The sequence below is a fragment of the Lonchura striata genome, chromosome Z, assembly GCF_046129695.1.
Source record: "Lonchura striata isolate bLonStr1 chromosome Z, bLonStr1.mat, whole genome shotgun sequence".
Lineage (NCBI taxonomy): Eukaryota > Metazoa > Chordata > Aves > Passeriformes > Estrildidae > Lonchura > Lonchura striata.
This window is the reverse complement of record NC_134642.1, coordinates 28,177,264-28,200,203: the sequence shown is the minus strand read 5'-3', so window position 1 is coordinate 28,200,203 and position 22,940 is coordinate 28,177,264. Positions and strand designations below refer to the sequence as shown.

General features: G+C 39.5%; 1 protein-coding gene across 1 annotated transcript in view; it reads right to left on the bottom strand.

Moving 5' to 3' along the window:
- Positions 1 to 18,409, bottom strand: part of ADAMTS6 (ADAM metallopeptidase with thrombospondin type 1 motif 6) — a 145,007-nt gene extending 126,598 nt beyond the window's left edge. The window contains exons 1-4 of the mRNA XM_021534377.3: positions 18,129 to 18,409; positions 12,652 to 13,018; positions 11,572 to 11,936; positions 4,017 to 4,185 (exon numbers count right to left, since the gene is read on the bottom strand). Coding sequence (XP_021390052.1) covers positions 4,017 to 4,185; positions 11,572 to 11,936; positions 12,652 to 12,748 — 631 coding nt within the window. The 5' untranslated portion in view covers positions 12,749 to 13,018; positions 18,129 to 18,409. The remainder of the gene's footprint in view (positions 1 to 4,016; positions 4,186 to 11,571; positions 11,937 to 12,651; positions 13,019 to 18,128) is intronic.
- Positions 18,410 to 22,940: the final 4,531 nt, after the last annotated feature.

Genomic DNA, 22,940 nt, shown 5'->3' with positions numbered 1-22,940 from the left:
GGTCAGCTAAGGATGAGTAGGGATAGAACCAGTAGCTCCCATAAAAAAACCAATGCTTTATGCAAGTCAGCTAAGCACATTGATTTCAAAGAGAAAAACTACACCACAAAGTATGTATGCTCAGGTCAAAACAAGGAATACAAACCTTCAGCATTTCCACTGTTGCAGTGTTTCATAATTTTTGAGGCTACGGTATTGGCTCTAAAAGGCACATATTTTAGAATAGTCAAAAAATTTAAGTAAACCTGGTAGTTATAAAAATACCAGTAGCAAAATTGTCCTATAATTCATTCTAAAAAAATCCTGTACAAAGTATTAAAGCCTGGTTTGGATCATAGAATCACTACTAAGCTTTCTCCTGTTTTTCACCTCTATTCTAGAAAAGTCAAAGATGCTTAAATTGTTCAAAAATTTTCACTTCACTGAAACAGTGAGATGAAATGTCTTAGAAATGTCTGTAATTTTCTCTGACAGATACTATACTATTTTTTTTTTTAATTCATTCTTTTTCAAATAAGAAATGCTGATGGTTCCTGATGCTCTGGGAGTAAAAGATGTATTTTAGAAAGTACTGCTTCCACATTGACTCAAAATTTTCCTCAAAATGCAAACTATTCAAAACATTTAAAAACTACTGATTTCAAGTATAAAACTTTCAGAGGGGAAAAGAAAAAATATTATTTTGGAATCGTCTTCACACTATCTTTCAAACAAAGGTGTCAGAGGACTCCATAAGAACAACCATATCTCATTTCCTTATCAGATGAGAAGCTTAAGGCTTCAGCTAATCTCAAAATTATATAAATGCTAAAATATATATCAATAAATAAAGATATACAATTTATTTGGTGGAAATAGCTACATGGCAACTTACAAAATTCTTTAACTATATTCATAAGTTAAAAAAAGAAAAATTAAATTCCATTAACATTGAACATAATTATAAGGAAGTAAGAAAAGGGGAAAAAATGGAAAAATAAAGGAAAAAAATGCACAGAAAAATAATCCCAAAATAATTATTGCAGAAGTGTGAAATTAGGTTTTAAACTGCAACTGAAAAGAAATCCAAATCCATGTCGACATGGAGTTCACAAGTACTGTACACAAGTTTTCCTAAGTCAGTCATCCAAGATATTGGGTAGTGGTCAAAGTAAAAAGAAAGAAGCAAAAATAGAAAAATATCTTAAAATGGAATAGCAAGCTTGTTACGTTAAAGGCAACTATGATAATATTTCGAAGCAAAACATTATGCTGCTTTTTCTAAATGTTTTAGCATCATTATTTCATGCATTTAGCAAGCTTTTATTCCATTTTAGAATATACCAACTGTGAAGTCTGAAACAAATTAAATCACTACATAAATAAAAAAATAGAACTATCCAGAAATAATCTGCCACTCTGCAGCTTTCATATGTCAATTTTTATTGTTTCTGAATGTGATACAAATACAGCATTTTGCAAGATAATCCAGTGGTCTCAAACCCCATTGAAGCAATTGGAATTTGGCTGTGGAAAACTTCTTATCAAGGCCTTAGTGATTTCAGCTGTATTTAATAAAATATAATTAACTGGTGACAATACATACATGAAACAAAAATGCAACATTTTATATTTTGAACATTTTAAATGCTTAAAATCCAATTTAAATTATGAAAATGTATCCTGTGCTCTCATCTGATTCTCCATGCCTCTCTGATTGTCCTCTTGTATTAGCTACCATAATTCTACCATTGTCTATGAAGTAGGCCATCACTTACTGATCCAAATCAATTCTGATGATACTTTCACCAAATTCTGAGCTCCACTTTCTATTCCATTATTGTCATTTTTCTCAGAAAGCTCAGAAACAAGCTCCCCTTGTCTCTATCAACATTTCAAAATCCTGACTATTTCCATGATGGAGAAAAGGTGCAAAATAAACTAGGTTACAGTAGGGGAAACTTGACAAACAATGAATAGTGGCACAGTTTCTCAAGCAGACTCCTCCCTACATAGAATACTAGGAAAAAAGTTCTGCAGGTAAAGTTAAAATCAGTCTCCAGACAAAAGAAATCATATGCTGCTAAAAGGTAGTTACAGCTTTGTTACATTTGCATTTTAAACCACAAAATTGGAATGTTCAAAACTTCCAAACCCAGTCAAATTACCTAAACATCACTGAATACCTGGCTTTAATCCTTGTATGTGAAAGCTGCAGAACTGAAAATTAATATTTGATTTTATTTTTTAGCTATTATTTTTTTTTTGTATTTCAGGATGCTTTGTATGCCATTTCCCTTTAAGATAAAGCTGCAACAATGGCCAGAAAATGAGTTTAAAAGGCTTTGGTACCCATGAGGGTAAAACAGAATGTCATCTGGAAAAGCAAGACCTTGCAGTCTTGGCAGAGAGTGAATTTTTTTAGACATTTTAATGGAGTGGAAATAGTATACAGAACAACATGAAAAGGAGAAACTCAGATATGAATGAGCATCATAATATTCTCAGGCTTGTAAAAAGCGGTGCTTCAGTACTTCAGTAATTAAGGACTTCAGGCTATGAAAGCTCAGGGAATGCACAGGAGCTTCCAAGAAAAAAGGTATCATTAGTTATACTAAGTAATAAATGCTAAATATTGTATCATATTTTACAAAAAATGCATGCAAGATGTATAGCTCTGATCAACCTGCTCTCCGTGTGACAGAAACCACCAGAATAACAACCTGACAAATGTAGCTGCCTCTGCTTCATGGCTCGGAGTAGAATGACTTCTAAGCATTACCCTAGAAGACAAGATCCAACAAGGCCAATATCCTTTCTTTTTGTAGGGATATAATAATGGAAAAAATGACATGTCCCTACATTTCAAATCCTTCCACTTATTTCAAGCAGCTTAAGTGACAGCTCTCCCAGCAATATGAACATATACCAGTACCCTAATTTTACGATCAGTTAGCAGGCATTTCAGAGATTTGTTTTGCAATATTATAAGCATGTATATTGAATAATACTCTCAAACTAAAACAGAAGTGACACACATGAAGTCTGACATTCCATAAGCACAATTAACTGAAACACTCAAGAAAAAGCTATCTCCCAAGAATGGGATCTTGCAGACAATCTGTACTGTAAGCTTAGACAGCTGATGCTGCTAAACATTATAAATTCCAAGGGGAGCTAAAATAAATCACATCAATGAACAATGATATTATTTTATTTTACTGTCAGTCTGCCCCCATGCACTGAATCTCATAGAATGCAACTGCTTAGGACTGAACTTTTAAGAATAAGCTATTACTGAAATATAAACAATTTACAAGGTTAGAACATTTTTCTAGCATGTTAAAAAATTACTTTTGTGCTCTAAAAAAACTTGTCAGATTTACTGCATGCTGTCTTGAAGAAGTCAGTTTTCAGTTTAATCAAGGGTTATGTCAGAGTACTTGAAACATATATCTGTAGAGGTTAAAACTACTTTACAAAGAAAATATCTCTCCATCAAAACCATATAATCCTCCCCATAAGGCACAGGTAAATCACATACTTGACTATAATGGAATAATGTCAACAAACTGGACCAAAAAACAGCACCAAAACCCTATAAACCTCCATAAACAATAATAGACACAGTTCCAAATGTATTGATAATCATAATGCTGTATCAAGTTTCTTCAATGAGAATGAACACATACTAAACACTGAGCTGTAATATGTAGTCATTCAAGCACGCTTTTCTGTTGGGAAATGAAGTACATTTATACACATTTTGAGGAAGCCTGCACTCATTTCTACCACTGTACACAACATAGGCATAAAACAAGACTTACTCCTGCTATCTTAGTTTTTTAAATACACTATATTCTCAATCTGAAAAAAAAGAAAAATCAAATCTACTTTTCAACAAGACATTACATCACCCAGAAAGAAGATTCTCATACCAACATCCTTCCCTACGTCTTAAATGTGAAACAAGAAAGATATTAAAATGCATCTCAAGTTACCATTTTTTAAAAGGAATAACACTCATTCTTGTTTACCTGATACTCCACAGTGACTGTGATCATAGAGGTGCTGCTGGTGCATGGTAGATTTTTTGTATATAACATGAGGTTGACCATTCTCGTAATTATAGTTACTAGAATCTTCTGTTATATTTCTTAAAGGCTCAATAAAATACTCATCATCTTCTGTAGCAATGACTCCATGCTTAAAGAAGTAAATAAGAAAACAAAAGCTTACAATAGACAATATGAAACTACTATCACAAAACTTAACTTTAGAAAACATTCTCTGTGAAGAAATTCACAGCTAGAAGCTAACACATAAAACAGTGTATGAGCCAGCTCTTGTCTGCTGATTTAGTATGAGCAAAGTAGGTGCCTATAAACAATACAGTGAGAAAAAATAAAACTATCATTGTCCTATTTGTCGAGAACTTTCAGGTTTTGTTGGTAGATGCAGTTAAAAAAGCAAGAGATATTCTCAGAATATTACAAATCATTTGTACACAGGGATGTTCTGAAATGACATGATTCATTATCCATTAAAAATTACACCAAGCCAAAATGGCCTTGCTCTAATGCAGGTCCAATATCCCTGTGATGCCACACTGCTGAATGCTTAAAGCCAAATACTTCATCAAAGACAAACACCATGAAGGATCAATTTTGGAACACATGCTTAAAGAAAGCATTTTTATTTTAAATCCAGACACAATCCCAAAACTGAGCTATTTAATAGAAATCAAATTATTTATATTAAGTTACTCTGTCTACAAAGCATTTATTCCATAAAAACTGCTGCCATAAATCTAGTAAACAAGAGTTATTGCAGACTGTACACTAGATCTCATTCTCCATAACAAATGAATATTTCTTTTCCTCATACTGCAGTGCAGAATAGTAGATATTCTATTCTCATAACTTTCACATTTGTGAACTCAGCTTCTTCCAAACAGGAAGTGGTTTATGGAAGAAAGGGGAGATTTCGGGCCAAGTATGCAATTTCCTGAACCTTCAGCAATTAAAACTGAACTTTAGCAGAAAATCCAGGTTTTGGATCATTTCAGATATGGAAATATTGGGGAATAAGCCCTGACATACTTCTACACCAATGTTTTCTAAATAACAAATTCTGATACTCCTATGTAGAAAATTATGAATGTACAAACTTTCTACACAGGGAAGAGCTATTCATCATACAGAAGCCTGGAAGCAGGAACTGCTAAATTCATAACCTGACTTGATGAATCACAAATTTCTACCACATCTTTAATCTGTAAAACATGTACTACACATGAATCTTTTTTAAGACCTCTATGATGAGTCATAAGACCACTTGCTCTCTATCTGCTCTAAAAATCATAAGGCTGTTCTCAAAGATCAGAATTTGTCTTTGTACTCTTGGTCAAAGCTCTTGTCCTGCCACTGTTTTGTACATAAAATGCCTACTGTTCCTTCACTTCTGAAACAACATTATAAAACTTACAAAATAAAAATCCTATGTAATATGTCAGAAACAAGTGTTTTCCAAAGAGAACTCTATTATAAATGGTGAAAATATATGTATGAACCGACTGCAGCTTTCAATTATTCATTCCTTACATTGTGAATGCAAAAATAAGTGCTCCTCTTCAGTGGTATTTTTCACTACTAACTCAATTATTAACTCAGAAGGTAACATCAGGGTCTAAATTCACCTGGAAAATGCCAGTATCAAATTCCTCTTACAATGCCTTCTTGTAACGTGAAGTCTAAGATTTTACTAAAAAATAAATCATTTACTGGTATACTGCTGCTTAAACAGTATTGAAAATATAAACCAAATTGTAACTGGGCTTGCCAGATGTGCAGAAAGAACCTTGACAGTTTGGACTGCATCCAGTCTGCATGTCAGACATCTGGGTTCAAGTGAATCCTGAGCCATTGTAAGCTCTGGTATTATGTTCCCACAGGAAGAGAGTCCTGCAGAGTGGTTCTGGCCAACACCATCAGGCTGTCTGCTTCATGCCAGGCCTGAGAAGACAGAGGTACCATCCAATCTGTGGCACCGTCTCAGAGTGGGTCCTAACTTAAATTCCTCCAGAACATACATTCTTCTTGTCTGTACTCAAGGCTAGCCATGTTTGTAAGTCTAAGCAGAAATGAGATAATTATATCAGATACTGAAACTGATAATTATAAGTGGCAAGATTACCTCAGCAGAACTAAGTTAATTCAGATATCATAAACACTTAATTGCAGCATTAATTCTCTATACAAATTGCATACTTGCTCCTGCAAATAACTAAAGAACATCTGCAAACAATGGCCACAGTTCCTTCAGGTGTCAGCAGTAAGGACAGCATCACCACTTCTTCCAATGCGTAGCTAATATCTGATCTCATTTTCCCAAATGCTATGGTACTTACGAAAATACATTCTAATAAGGCTTAGTTAAGGAACTGCAAATAAATTTTAACATAGATCTACAAGCAGGTAGTGAAAGCATGTGTGGTCAGTTGCTACAGCCAGATGAGTGATTCAATTAGCACTGGAAACACAATGACTCTGCATAGGCAAATATGCATTTATGCATCTACCAATTCCAGGCTTATACTTCCATAATTTAACACTGGAAGAACAAAATTGTTCTTCCAGTGCTAAATTGATGCAAATGGTCTTGATGAATTGCAGCGACTCAACTGTGAAATGACTGATTTTTAAGAAGAACTTTGAATACTGCAACTAAAAAGTACCTTGGTGATGGCCAACATATATTCTAGGTTTCAAAAATCCATGTGGCTACAGATACTCACATTGTTTATGTATTCAGCAATATCTGAATTAATACATAGTGGGAAATATATATCCAACCAACATTCTAAATACCAGCCTTCATTTATAATACACTATCTGAAGAAAACAAAACTTCAGTTGAAAAAGGAGTTTGAAATAATGCCCATTTAACACATTAAAATGAATTAATTTTCATTTTCTTTTTAAGTGTTGCTATTGTATTTTAACAGTTCATAAGTTAAACTTCTGCTCCAAAGCATCAGAAATATCATTAAGACATAAGAATGACCAGAAAAGGTTTTGACATAATACCATGGATATAAGAAACAAGCTGAATGTACCAAGTATGTTACTACAAGGAACATTCCCAAGATTATTATCTAAAACAGATTGTTTGAGGTTCCATGTTATCCAATCCCACTACAGACTGCCAATTCATGCTAACATATACAAGGTCTGGTTCCAGCATTTTGACATGCTCAGACAAATCTGTGAATCCACATGGAGTTCCCCTGAATTTGTGAAAAAGAATCTTTTTCTGTCAGACTGTCCAGCCAGGGCCTTAACCTCCTTCAGATGGGGGACATCCATCAGTTGCAAAAACAAACTGAATTAGGGGGGACAAGTAAGCACATGCCTTTTCCACACAGCAGTTTCACAATTTTTCCATGCCTTGAATCTTTTTAGGCTTTATGCTTTATCCATCTTTAATATAAAGTACTAGTAATGGAAACTTCTGAAAACAAGTCAGTGTTGTTCAGTATGTCAACAGCTGGCTATACACTATGATTTTATGATCGAGGAAAAAGATTGCATTAACTTACTGTGCTCTCAAAGATGAAAAAAAAAGTGATCTGGCCTGAGAGAGTGCATCATGGAATCTAACAAAAACTTAAAACCTTAAAACTAGGATAGGAACAGCTTGTATATCATTTTCTGAATACTGATGTACTGCAAAAACATATGAGTATCAAAGATATCCCTAAAGACACTGATAAAGAATTATTTCACATGCAGTTAAAAATACCATATTGTATGTCAATTATTATCTATAAAAGTAGATGTATTGTTTAGAGTAAAAATGGTTTTCAAATTAACTAACTCTCACAAAAAATATTAGTAATTTATAAATATATGTATTTAGGAAAACATGAAGCAAACATTAAGTCTTCCAGCAAAATAATTCCCCACTGAAAAAGTAAGCTTATTCTCTTAAGCCACAGACACCTACCTGTGCCTTCTTTATCATTTCTGTTTGGATGGAGATAACTGTGCTGTCCAGCACGAACACTATGCAATGCATGAACTTCACATATATGGAAATACTGCATGTTTTACATTAACCATTTAATGTAAAACCATTTACTTGGGACCAGAGTAGCCTCAAAATAGTTCCTAATACTGAACTTTTCAGCCCAAAATTGGAAAATTTTCTATCACGCAAAACTTGTTAGAGCACTCAGTTAAGAGCTTTGACACCTGGCAGAGGACAAAGGTGAGTCAAAATGCAAAGTTTGGGTTTTGCTTGATGCCATTAGTGAAGGCTCCAGAACTTCGCTGACATTTGCTCCTCCCAGAGTCAGTCAAACTCCTTTCCCCTGAGGTGAAGTTCCTCTCTCTTCAGCTAGCCTACCACCATTTCTTTTCATCTTTCCTTCAGAAAGAAATCATCAGCTTAGAAAATGTCTCAGTCTGGTTGTCTTGTACCCAACATCCAAAGTCCCTAAAATGCTGCTCACTGTAGGCTCTTTCATGATACACCCAACCTGCAATCCACCCGCAAGTTAGCATCCACTACAGTAAACATGAGTTTGGAAGCCAGCAAGCCTGTGGACAAGACCTTCAATTTCCTCACATGAATGCTCACTGGATTATAGAGCTTTACTCGCAACTTCAGACAATTTATAGCATAATCAGGGGCCAGCAGATGGATGCTGCTGGACTGAAACTTCAATGACTAGCAGCCTGTAATTCTAGGGCACTTGGTAAAGAGAAATATAGAGGGAGAGGCTGAAACAAGAAACAGAGATAGGAAAATCAACTGATTGCTTGTCAGTTTTATTATAATGAAACACATTTATCTCAATGTAAGTGTTCTTCAAAGACATACAACATATGTTATTTAAATCATGTTCTTACATAACCACTTACATAACCACTCTGAATAACTAATAAGAATAATTCAAGACATTCAATAAGGGAAAAAAATTTGACCTATTTGTCAACAGTGAAACCTAACAGGGCAACCGGAGTAAATATATTGCATACATTTTATTTGTGAGCAACACTCACTATTAAATATTACAGCCTATTAAATATTATTTACTACCTGCTTCAGAATTAAACTTACAATGACTAGCTTTAATACAGATGTCAATCAAGGACTATTAGACTATGATTAGCAATCACAGACCAGCAATCAAACTGGAAAATACAACAAATCCCTTAAGTACAATGCATTCTGAGCTATTGCTAACTTTAAAACAAGTAATATCATCTTCAATATTCACTGCCAGTTGCTTTATTAAACATGTTCTAATCAGCAACTGTATAACAAAACATTCATTAGTAGGAATCTTAATTTAAAAATAACTTTGTGATGCATTTATCTCAATGGAGTGGTGACTCCCATACACTGTGCTTTGGAAGGCACTGCCAACACTGAAGTGTTCCCATACAGCAAAGGATGGTACCAAGTTAAGACTACTGCTGCACCCTCTGCAGGATTCATGCCTCTGAGACAGAGCCATGTGTCACCCTGCTGATGTTTCTGGAGCAACACAGGAGCCTCACATGCTTGTGACCAAATCTTCCTGAGAGATGCAATGCACAACTGATACATGAAGTCCCAAGTAAAGAGGCATGATCATGAAGATTTTGTGTGCCCAAAGACTAGATTAAAACTGCCTTAACACCTGAAAGACACACATAAGGACTGACAACAATCACAGCCACTGATGATGATTTAACTGGGAAACACTCTACACAGAAGTTAACTTACAAATACAAAGTTAAAATACTGACACCTGAAACCACAAGCAGCCTCTCTCCAAGCAAAATGGACAGCCTAAGGGCAAAGGAAAAACACGCTAAATGTCACCTCAGAGTGTCAGGCACAGAACAAAAAAAAAAAGATTCTGCTTCCTTATGACATCTTCCATGCTTTTTAGAAGAAAAAAGAAGTGACATAAGGATCAACAGATGGGAAAAGATGATAGAAAAATACAGACTATTTTGTGCTTCATCCCTCTTTTATTTTCCTAACATGAAAGGAAAAGAGTCAGCTATGGCAAGGGCAGGAGTTCTTGGCTCACTCCCCTAGCCAAGGTAAAAGAGGAACTGAAGTGGGATCACCATGGAATTTACTGCAGTCTCCAAGGGGACCAACTAGTCTGTGCATCAATTAGCATGAAGTAATTAGCATAAAAAGGTTTGCAGCCTCTTTTAAATAATGAGTCCTGAAAGAAGGGACTTTGTCTCCATCATATTTTTAGCTGAAAAGAATTCAAGCAAAGATGGAGTGCACTAGTTTGAAGTCTGAATAACTGTAATCAGAGGGGGGGGAAATACTATTACATGGAAACTGCAATTAAACTGAAATTTGTACTAATTTCAGACCTATCTGCTATTAGTCTACATGAACCAAACTGTAATAGCACATTCAATGGAACATCATTTTAACTACATTTCTTTGAAAGTGTTCACTTAGTGTTGGAAATCCCCATTAAATATTTTTCTTCAGGAACATTTTGAAATGTTAAACTAGCCTGTATCAGGCATATCACAAGTAGTTGAGTGTAATGCAACCTATCTAGGTCTGAAACAGCTTTCTATTTTTTGAAAGTAACACCCTAAGAAGCATTATTCAATAGTGCTTCCAAGGAAAAATGGGAATTAGCTTAGCAATTCTGCATAATCTTTTTTTTTTAACACAGCAATTAGTTAGATCTGCCTATTGCTAACAAGATTGACCAGCATTCTATCATAATAAAAACAAGAATGAGAAACCATAATATATATGTATATTTTTACTAGAGAAAACACTAGCTCTTGATTTAATGTTTCATAGACATACCTTTCTATTTTAGTATTTTGTTACTCAATAGTCTGCTTTTTTATTTCTTTGCATTCATTTTCTAATTTCTTTTTCCATGCACGTACTACTGTCCTGTGATCAAAAGATCACCAGTAAGAGAAGAGATGAGAATAAATTAGGTAAAACCTTCTAATATTACTTCTAAATGCAAAGTTTATAATTTGTAAACAAAATCTTTCTGGTAAAAAATTTATATAATTACTTTCTGATGCTGTTACTTGCTAAAGACTTTTCATGTTTTGAATTCATAGAAGGATGATGTCTACACCAAGCAATTCCTCTTCTTTTATTTACTCAGTTTTTAAACCCAAATACTCAAAGACAGTGGGTATTCAGTCCAATCAACATCTCTCTGTAGAGATTCAGTACCCTGGAGGATCTAGTGTTTCCTCCTCCCTGCCCCTCCTTGAGCCTGAAAGGCTCTTACAACTGTAAAGATCTCAGCACAGATACAATCCTGCAACCCCAGTGTAGACACTATAAACACTACAGCAGTTGCCTCCTAGAAGACTACAGAATTGAGTCTCATTACTTATATTAAGCTTGAGAAACTGACATCTACTTTTCCCCAAGACCTAGGTCAGGTTTTAGAGATTCTCTGCACCTTCCTGTCTACTTGCTTCCCACGGGGACTTGAAAAACTGAGATGCCAATTTAAATCTTCTGTAATTTAAAAGGGACAAGCATACTGTTATACTATAACATGTAATATGGACTTACCAGACCATTGCAGTTGCTTAAGGCCACTTTAGTTGTACTGTGTTGGTCTTGCAAATATCCTGTGTAATGACAGTGGTCTAAGAAATCGTGCTTCCATTGCGGTCCATCTTTCCCCCAGTACTCTACTGTAAAATGTCTGGACACCAAATCTGTGTTGAGAGTCAGGTTTAAATGAAAGTGCTTGCCATAGGCAGAAAGTTTAAAAAATAATTTAGATGCTGCCAGTTCTTGGTCATAAGGGTCTGTGCTCCTCCTCCTTCTTGAGGGTTTAGGATTTTTCACAGTAAAGCTGAGGAAGGCTCCATTTTGATCAACCCTTATTGGGATTGTTAGTTGGTAGTGTTCAAGGTAAGACAGGAATTCCTCTTTGTAATCAATCACAAGGTAAGACAGTCCAGGGAGTGGGCATAGAAGAGAAGAAAATATAACAGGAAACAACAAGTAGTAGCATAAACATAGACCATTTTTGGGTAAATTTCATCACTCTCATGAGTAAAAATCACCTTCAGGTAAGTGCATAATGCAGCATTTTACAAAATAAAATAAAACATTATTTTTTTGTAAATCAAGAAAATGTGTTTGATTTCCTATTAATATGCTTATCACTTTGGAAATAGAAAAGTTTTTTAATACCTATCTTTTCCTATTTACCAAAAATATGTAAATAATTGGGGCTAATTTAAGAAGGGCATATTTTTCCCAGAGCTACCATTCAAAGACAAAAGCTATAAATTCCACTTGCAATAATACAAACAGTAGTAATGAAAAGGATTATATTGTAAAAACAAGATTAGATTCTTACTTCCTAGTCTAAAAGCATGTTAATTTTATCATGGCAAGTCTCTCAAATATTATCAAGTACATTTTATGAGATTTAATTTGCATAGCTTTCCTACAGTTAAAAGTAGACAGAGAGAAATTAGAACAAGGAAATTTTATCTGTATGACAATTAATCATGATAAAAATAAGAGCAGAGCCCAGATGAGCTCATGAATTATATAAATATGGTTTAGAAAATATTACACAAATACAATGCAAAAATACATGCTTCTTGCCAGCTACAGAGATTGGACCCCTACCTTGAGAACTGTATGAAAGCCTGCCGTTACTGAGAAATTCCGATGAAACCATGACTAGGCTCAAAATCCATGTCCACGTTTTCCAAAAAATTTCCATAATTTAGAAAAACAGAAAGTTCTTTTTTCTTTCTCCTTGGAGAGCTACCTGTGTGCTATAGAGTTAACCTCACTCCAGAATCGCACCATAACAGATATATTTATTTTATACTACTTTCTAATTAACTATAGGATGTTCCACTTTCTGGGCAGGTACTTTCTTCTATAGCTGCAGTCATTTTCTCAATTCAAAGTGAGTATTTGTAAGATTCCTTAAGATGTGAGACAGATGTTAGATAGGATAGTTACTGAAATTGCTCCATTTCTTTTCCTGAAAAACAGAAGAACATGAGTCAAGGCAAATTCTTTCTATTAAAACAGATCTATGCTATAAAATATTAAACCATGACAGTGGCTTATTACACAGGGCAACATTTTGAAATAATATTCAGTATCCATTTCATGGTTACATCCAAGCTCACAATCTTACAGAAAGAAAAAAACAGAAAAAGAGTTACCATTAACCTTGAAATGCAGATCCATACAGCCTATGATGGACTTATCAACTTCATGTTATTCTTATGAATTCTTACACCTATTTAGTGTTTCTCGTAGCTCAGATATTGTGTTCAGACTTGGTCAATCTATAATCAATTATATGCACTCATTGATTTCAACTGTTAATAACACATCCCAACATACTGATAGATAAAGAAAGAACCTGGGAAGGAATCCAGAGTACAGTTATCTGATCATTCTAAAAAGCATGTATTTTTTTTATTACTAGGGCTAGGGTTCTGCTTATGCAGGCAGAATTCCCATTCACTTAGATGGGAATGCTGTATGTTAGAATACTAAAGAACAAATTTTAGTATCTAAAGCTATTCATCAAACACATTACAATATTTCAAATATTTGATTTTTTTTTTTTTTTTTTTTTACAACAGTCCAACAACAGTAAAAAGCAGCTCTAGGTGCAGTCAGGGATGAAATGGAAGATCCATACAGTCAACTAACAATCCAGTATCATGGGATACCAAACTATGTGTTGTGTCAGCTGGTACTCATCAGTCCACTTAAACACTCTCAGCACACCTGTGCACAAACTCTGCTGACGCAGACAATGCAGAAACAGAACACCTACGAAGGGAAGCTTGTGTAAAAACCAACTTCCACAAGCATACAGAGTCACTTGCACCAGACACATGCACCAGATATATATGCCTTTCTGAAATTCTGGGAATGATTTACAACATTCATTCATTCAGACAGGCAATACAGCTGCAGCTAATGGATTATTTATGAAGGTTTTATAAAGTGCTGTGACATAAAATATTAAGAAAAAAAATCATCACCCAAATCCTATTTACCAAGATTACAATGAATATTTAGATAACATCTTAGCCTGTTTCAAACATGCTGATTACTAATTATAATGTACAAATGAGGTTTATCTGACCTTTTAAAAATATTTCAAGACAGCACACAGGATTTATTCAGCTTTGGCAAGAGACTAAGAGGTACTCTGCAAACATGCTTTTTGCTTAGTATTATTTTTTTCCCTGGGAAGCAGACTTTGTGATGCCATTCACATATGGCTAGGCCTCAAAGCACATTAATAAAAATGCTCTTTGTTTGAATTGCTATGTAGAACTTTTATTTCCTAGCAAATATTTAGTTACAGTTCTTAGAATTTTGCAAGTTTTGAAGATACATAATTAACTCCCTACTCTTTCAGCTACATTAGTACAATAAGTAATGTGCCTTATTTCTAATCTGAGAATGTATACTTTCAAAGTCTTGTCACTGAATCTTGCTTTATCCTGGTCTGCTAATGAGCTGGTTTCTTTTCCGCGTGTGCATAGTTATAATCTGATACAAGCATCTCTGGACACTTCCTGATTAGCAGCTCAACCTATTTGATTTATTTCATTCTGTATAATCCAGTTTCCAGATGACTGAATCCTTCTGCAGTTTTTCTCTGAATCGCTTCCAATTCGCCAGCATCCTTTTTTATCTGCAGACACTAGAACTGGGAACTGTAGTCCAGTAATGGCTCGTTAACACCATATATAGAGGTAATATAGCCTTACAGCTTTTACTTAGCCAAAATATTCTAACAGGGAGCTCATGTTCAGCCTGTTAGGCTGATAATAAGTTATCCTAAAATTAGGATCTCCTGAAGCTGCAGTACCTAAGGAGCTAGATAGCTCAGAATACTGGACATAAATTAAGAGTACCCATTATTTAGTACCATTATTTATTATTTACCCACCAATGGCCCACATGGTGGACCATAACCATATCTTAGTCAACAATGTTAAACAGTCACTCATGTCTAGTGTTATTGCAGAGATCTCTGAAGTGGTCTCTCTCATTTCAAGCTCCCTAAAAGACCAATCTCCTTTCATATCAAGCTTTCCCAAAGTTTCAGCAGAATTTTTTAACTCTTCTTCATAAATATTGCCAGCTTGACCATGGATATAAGCTGACCATATGAAGCTATATTAATATTTCCAATTAAAGAGTGGTAATGGATGTGAATGATAAAGCACTCAGGTAACTTCAAGATAAAATAGTCTAAGTGTGACATTTGGTAGGAACATCAAAGTCTGGACTCTATATCCTTTTTGTTATAATTCCACCTTCTTTGCCAGCCTATTTTCATGGCAGCCTGTAGGTTGTTGTTAAGATGCAAAATTTGGTCAATAATAAGCTTACAACAAGAAACGTCTAGTGTATCACATGGTGAACTACACAATCATCCAGTGGTTAACATAGGTGTGGCTCCATGTCCTCAACCACCACCTAAAACCACAGATCCCATCTAAGAGCTCTGCCAAACAGGGAAGGAATAGTACAAGATGTTTTCTGACGTCAGTGACAAAACATCTGCATGGCACTGGCATTTCTGTGAAGGCACTGATAACCATGGCAGTCCTGTCACCGGTGTCTTGAGGTTCCTACCCAGTGACACTCAGTGAAGAGAAAAATGGCCACAGTTATTGGAGCACAAGTCTTATGCGAGGTGACTGAAGGACCTGGGGATGTTTAGCTTGGAGAAAAGGTGGCTCAGGGATGACTTTATCGCTCTCTACAGTTGCCTGAAAGTGTAGCCAGGTGGGGGTCTCTTATCTCAGGCAACAAGTGACAGAACATATCCTCAAGCTGCAGCAGGGGTCGTTTAGGCTGGATACGAGGAAGAATTTATTCACAGAAAGGGTGATTAAGACATTGGAATAGGGTGCTCAGGAAAGTGGGTGGTCACGGTCACTGGAGGTGTTTAAGGAAAGCCTGGACGGCACTTGATGCCATGGTCTAGTTGATAGTTCAGTCATAGTTGGACTCAATGACCTTAGAAATCCTCTTCAACCTATATGATTCCGTGATAAAGTGGACTATGAAGAGGTGACTAGCCACACTGCTCAGAGCAGCCACCATGAGAGCCTCCATTTAAATAAACGTGCCTCGAGCAACTAAGGCATCACTTAACCTGAAGGCAGTTTTACAACAGGGCAGCAGCCGAGAGCGATGTGCCAAGACAACCGCCACACCAGGGGAGTCCACGGCAGAACCGATGGGCTCCGGCGGGCTCGGGAGGTGCCAGAAAACACACGGCAGCGCACCGCCGGATCACAGCGCCCAGACCGCCGCTACGTCTCGGGGCGGGGTCGAGCAGAGCGACGATCGGAAAAGGGACCCGCCGCCCCGGCGGGCGGGACGGGGGCTGTCCTCCACGCCCCCGCCCCGGCGGCCCGGCCCCGCCGCCTTCCCGCCCTCCGCGGCCGCGCCGCGCGGGCGGCGGGAGCCCGCGGTGAGGCGCGGGCAGGGGCGGCCGTGCGCCCGCCCGGCACCACGAGTGGTTGCTAAGGAAATGGGGAGGGCGGGGGACGGGCATCAATCACACAAATTCAATTACAGGTATCGCGGCTGGCCGTGAAAAACTTCGCCGGGCTTCAAAAGCCGCGGATTAGCAGTGCCCCCGGGAGCTTCCCCAGGCGAGAACTGCAGTGCGCAGACCGCGACGGGAAGAGCTCGGTGAAGAAGAAGGGGGGCCAGGAGCGGTGGGGAGAGGGACACGTACAAAGGGAAAAGATCGAACCTTTTCCCCGGGAATTAACCAGAAGCCGAGGCGTGAGGAGTAAAATTACTGCTGTGCGGGCCCCGGCGTAGGACGGGGCCGCCACCGTATGAACCCCCCGCTAGCCCACATGCTCCCCGCCGGCCGTGCCGACGGGGCAGCTGTCACTGCATCTACCGAAAAAGCAACACCCACCCCACCAAAAGGAAAAGTCAACAGGCTAGGAAAATACATGGCTACACACACATTTAAACACGTACACACATGCACATTATCTGTACACGTCTGCACACACAGAGAGTTAAAAACACTGAGAGAGTGAAAAAAATTGGAAGTCACCAGACACACATCCCTCAAAAAAAAAAAAAAAAAAAAAAGGCAGAAGGAAAAAAAAAAAAATCCGTCCTCCCTAGAGAGGCTGAAGGGAAGAGTCTGGTTGCTGTGGTGGAGCTGATCCTAAAGTTAACTTTCAGCAGCCCATTTCCAGACAGCAGCGCTGAATCTATTTGGATAAAACGCGTGTGACCCAGACACTTGGCGTTTGGCCCAAACGCGTTGCACCGGCAGCCCAAATAAAAACAAGAGTCTGACTCTCTCCCTCTCGCTCCCTTCTCTCTTGTACAACAATGAAAGAAAGTAGCGAAGACAAAATCCGCACGCAAATCGCCGGGGAGCGAAAGCCCACTTACCTCCTCCCACCAAACAAAGTCCCTTTGAACCCTGGGCGACTGCGGAGACAGACATACACCGACAAACACGAGTCCGCGGGGTTAAGAGTCTGGCAAATCCCAAGCGGCTCGAAGTAAATCAAAACCACACGCTTCCATCTTCCTGATGAGCCCAGCGAGAGCCCGACATCCCCGCCAGCACCGCTGCGGGACGGCGGCCGCGCCGACCTCCAAGCCCCGGTACAAAGTGTGCACTTGTCCGACCGCGGCAGCGGACACCGCCGGACACGGCACGGCCGAGAGCGGGGCGTCCTCAACTCAGCAGCAATCCGGAATAGCCCTGGGTTGTCGCTGGGGTTTGGGGGCTGCTTTGGTTTTCATCTGTTGTTTGGTTTTGGTTTGGTTTTGTTTTTCCTTTTCTGCTTCTACCAACGGTTTAGTATTCAAAGTATAAAAAAAATCTTTTAAAAAGTGCACTATTCGAGATGGTACTTCATCAATCACCTCTCTTATCGGCTGAAAAATCCTCGCACCCCCTTCCCCCATCTCAAGGCTTCTCTCTGAAATTACTCCAAATGCACCTCGCCTAATGCAATATAAATCTCCCCCGCTCCCCAAAGCCCTGCACGCACCATTATTCGGGACACAAGAAAAGCAAAAAGTTTCATTGAATAGCGTGAAATCTTCCTTACCGTTTTCATCTTCAATTTCTGATATAAAGTAAGTTTCAAACAATAGATTGCACAGGACGATTCCCGTATTCCTCTCTGCTTTTCCCCTCTGTGCAAGCAACCATCAGGGTTCTATTCTCCAACAGAATAAAATTCTCTAGCCTTCCTAAAGGGGATTTTAGAAAACGGGTTGGCTTGGCAGGAGGAAGGATGCCATCAATTCACCGAAGCTATCACCCTGCACATTTTGTCTTTCCAACAAAAAAGGGGGGGAGAGGAGGAAGGAGGGGAAAACAGGCTTATATTGGGGTGGGGGTGGGTGCCCTCCTCTTGAGCAGCCTCCTCTGTGCAAAATACCATGTGAATATCATCTGAGTTGCGGGGGGAGGGGGGACCGGGAGACAGAAAGGGGGGAAAGCGAAGGGGAGCAGAGGGGAGGCAGGCAGAGCAGGAAGGACTCAGGAAAGTTTGGTTGAAGTAGCCCCAGACCTCCTCTGGCTGCCGGCGCCGGGCCAAGCCGAGCGCGGCGGCAGCGGGGGAGCCTTGGCAGCCTCGCCCGGGGGACGGCGCGGGGCCCGCTGACGTCAGCCTGCAGATGTGCCCCGGACCGCCGCGCATGCGCGCCCGTCACGTGGCGGCGGGGGGGCAGGGGCGCAGCCGGCGGCGCGGGAGCGGGAGGGGCGCGGGACCCCCGCGCGGAGCCGCCTGAGGGGAGCCCGGCCCGGCCCGGCCCGGGCAGCCGCAGCCGCGGGTGCCTGCGGCGGGCGCCGGGCACGGGCACTGCCGCTGGCCGGCCGGCTGGGGCGACCCCCTGCTGCCATCGCCCCGCTGCTGTCGTGCTGCGCGCCCGCGGCCCGTTGCCGGCGTTAATAAAGGAAACCTCCCGGCCACCATTTGCAGCGGAGGGCAGGCGGTGTGCGAAGCCCGCGCGGCCAGCAGCAGCCGGGCCAGCATCGCGCCGAGACCGGGGGTCCCGGCCCTGCTGGCACAGCGCTTTCAGTTCCGTCTGCGGCCGGGCCGGGGCCGCGGCATCGCCCCCCTGGCCGGCAGGGCAGGGAATGCGCATGGGAGCGGGCGGCCGGCCGCTTGCGGATCGGCCCTGCTGCGGGCAGCCAGCGCTGCCGGCGAGAGGCTCACACGGAGAGTGGGCTGGAGCTCCCATTCGCCCGCTAACCACCGAATTAATTTCCGATTGCCGAAAAAAGAGAAAAAAAAAAGGGGAGGGGGGGGGGGAAATCCTTCCTATACCTAGGTTCTAAGGTTTCAAGCTTCTGCTAACTCTATTTCCCAAATGGTGCGGGTGCGGGTTTTCCTCCCCAGCCGGAGGTAGTAGGTGTAATTGCAGCTTCTGGTGACTCTCTAATATCTGGCTGGGCTGTGAAATGATTGCAGAGAAAGGTCCAAGAGCACAGCTACTCCAGGACTTCTCCGGGCATCGAAACAGCAGGATCGGCCTGCAAAGTCAAACAGTCAGCAGGAGTCTGATGGTCAGCGGGGGCTGGCTTTGTGCCCTGTGAGATGGTGAAATCAGAGCCGTGGCTGGCATTCATCGTTTCAAATAAACGCAACACAATTACATTTTAATATGAAACAATACTATAGGTGAACTAGTATGTGAAATCTTTTAACTGCAGCTCTAACAAAATAAGCACAATGTCCTAAATAGTTAGTTACCTTTGTCGCTATTCATTCTGAAACAGCACAGCGAACGCTTCCTTGAGAGATCCGTTTACCGTCGCCAGGCAAATTAATGTAACAATGGTTAGGGTAGTAGTAGAAGGTACCACTGCATTGAAAACCGGAGCTATAAAATCAATGCTCCTTGGGAATACGAGCATTCAGAAAAAAACTTTATTCTGGAAATGCATCTCCAGCCTGCTGCCCCGGGTTAATTGCTCATACGGAGAGCGCCATCCTGCGTCGGCGAGCGGGGGCGGCGCCCGGGGCGTGCAGGGATGCTGGCCGCGCCGGGACGCCGGGGCAGTTCTGCCCTTCTTCCTCTTCATACTGTATGTGCGTGAACAGTTGCCGCTTTGTGGATATGTCTAGGTACATTAAAACAGCTATTTCTAATATTGATAACAGTAGTTTTGTTAATATTCCCTAGTTCCTGCTCCTGCAGCAAACCATTATATGCGATGTTCGCATGGAAAAGCTGCAGAGCACTACCTGCTCATATGCAGCCAGGTGTACCCGAGTCACATCACCTATCTCCATGGACAGGCATTGCGACAGGTTCTGCTCAGCTTTTTCTGCAAATTCATTGGTTCGTACAGAGAACTTGGACAGTCTAGCCTATTGAAAGGACAGTCCGTGAAGAGACTTTTTTTACACATTCTGCATCAGAACCAAATAACCTTTTGAACAGACAGACACGCATCACAGCCAATTGCCTCATTGCTATGGTATCCTCGGGGGATTTGGGAGACCTGCCTTTGAATCAGACCCTGCCTGAATCAGACTCAGGAATGGTCACGTTGCTGTCTGACGGCTGAGCTGGGGACTATTCTGGTGTTAAAGACTGGCCTCTTCGTGGTTGGATCTGCTCCATTGTGTATAGCTGAATAAGTACTCATCAAGCTAAAAAGAAAGACAGCTTATCACTGTCTGGTTAGGGTCCTCACATGGACTCAACTCCCTGCTCTAAATCCAGCAAAGCAAAGCAAAGATATATGGACTTCACTAATCCAGCTGCTTACTCAGACCAACAAGTTATTTATTCTCTGTTCCAGACAACTACATTTTCTTGCCTAAGCCCACTGGTGTATATATACCAGTCAAAACTGGTCTATTACCAGGAAGAGCTTTGTCTCATCTTTAGAAATTCCTGTCTGTGATTAGAATTTCTGACGGAACTACCATTACAGTTTGACTTAATGGTTTTGTTTTATTGTATAAAACAATATTTCAGAGTGAACCTCATTCAGATAAAAATAGTGAGCTCATTTGGCCACTTTTTTTAGTGTCCTTGCCCCAGATATTATCCATATATATACATTTTTATGATCTGCAGCTTTTTAGAAAAGAAACTTACGCAGGAACTCATACACTGATTCTTAGTATAAATGTTTCTTTGCTGCAATTAGAAATGTTTCTAGGAGGGATAGTAATTTTACTCTGAATTCTAGTACTATGTATAAACCATTTGGGCAACTGCAGCTCAGAAGCTCTGGGCAGGATGACAAACTTATGGAGCACAAAGCATATTACTCTATGTCTTAACCATTTTCTTAGTGTTTGCTGACCATGGGTGTAAGTAGCTAAAGCAGTCTTGGCAACAGGCCTTTGAATCCTTTAACATGTTAGCCAACAATTTTTAAGATTAGGAAGTGCTTTCTTTTGTATAAATAAATATTCATATTGAACTTGAATTTAGAATTGTGAAATGTATTTGGAGGTATTTGGGGTTAATTCCAGAAATCTTGCTTTTTACTGAAATACATATAGAAGACAATGCAAGAAGTTAACAGTGTTTCTATAATATGAGCTTTTTATTACCGGAACATTTCAATGTATATGCTTGACAATGTCTTTGGTTTGCTGGTTTTTTTTCAAGTAGTTTTATGTGATCAGTGAAGTTCTGAAGACTGTAACCTATCTTATTTAGAAATATCCCAGCTGTGTTTCTGGAGAGAATAAACCTGTTTAAGAAATATATATAAAATCTTGTTATAAATCACATAAATACTGTAAAATTTAAATGCTGTATATCATTAACTTCAATTGACCATAGAGTTGAAAAAGTAGTAATGATGACCATGAATTTATATGTGCTATACTTTCTGTGCTTGTATGGAGAAAAATTTTTGATGTGCATAAGGGCTTCATTTTTAGTCCCTTGAATTAAAAGATTCTAGGGGTACTTAAAGGTAATGGTGGTATTGGGATCCAGTATCTTTCACCGATTTTTCCTTGTAAATAGTCTGAATTCAGACTGCTTACAAATCTCACCTTCCCTTGCAGGAGGAGATCTAACAGCATCTCTAGAAATAACCCCAGGCTATGTATGTTCAATTGTGCCTGGCACGTTGCATTTCAGAGGGAGAATGCATATCAAAGTGTACTTTCAGTTGGAAAATGCATCCCTTTTGAATTGAGCTCTTCTTGATGACCCTCTAAAACACAATTCACAGCGATGCATTTGGCTTCAAGTAGGGCTTTGAGGCTACTTCTGCCCAGTAATGCAATATTGCCAAGAATGTCTTCATTTAAATAAGAAGAGCCTTGCCAAACTGCAGGACCCCCACAAGCAGCTCTGTTTGTTACACTGATGTGGAGCTTATCCTCACACAATCCCCCTTACAGTCTGCAAGACCCTGTGAACCTGACTACCCGAATATTTTAGTTTTATATTTAGAAATAAAACTAGAAAAAAACTTGACATCCTCCATAATATCCAGGCCAGTTTCCTCCCTGGTGAACACAGATGAGACAGGGCAGAGAGATCAGAGAATATGAATGCAGTGAGAGTAACACCCTAAACTTGCTCAAAACGTGGGAGGGATGGACAGTAAGAAGAGTAAGATTAATTATCTATTAAACCTGAGATGAGGAATCTTAGTCTCATCAAATTGATTAGGGAAATGCTATAGCAGAATGGATTGCCTCAAATTTTGCAAGCAAAGAAGATGAAACAGATGCTATCCTCATTAAGATTAACATAGAAAATAAATAACACAAATCCAATAAAGTTCTACACAAGAACAGGAACAATAGTAAACAGAAAACAAATAGATAAAGCAGATGAGGGAGTTGGGTTTTTTTCAGGGTTTTTCCTGCTTTGTCTATTTCCAACTTTCCAAGTCAAAAGAGAGATACCAGAAAGATTAGGTC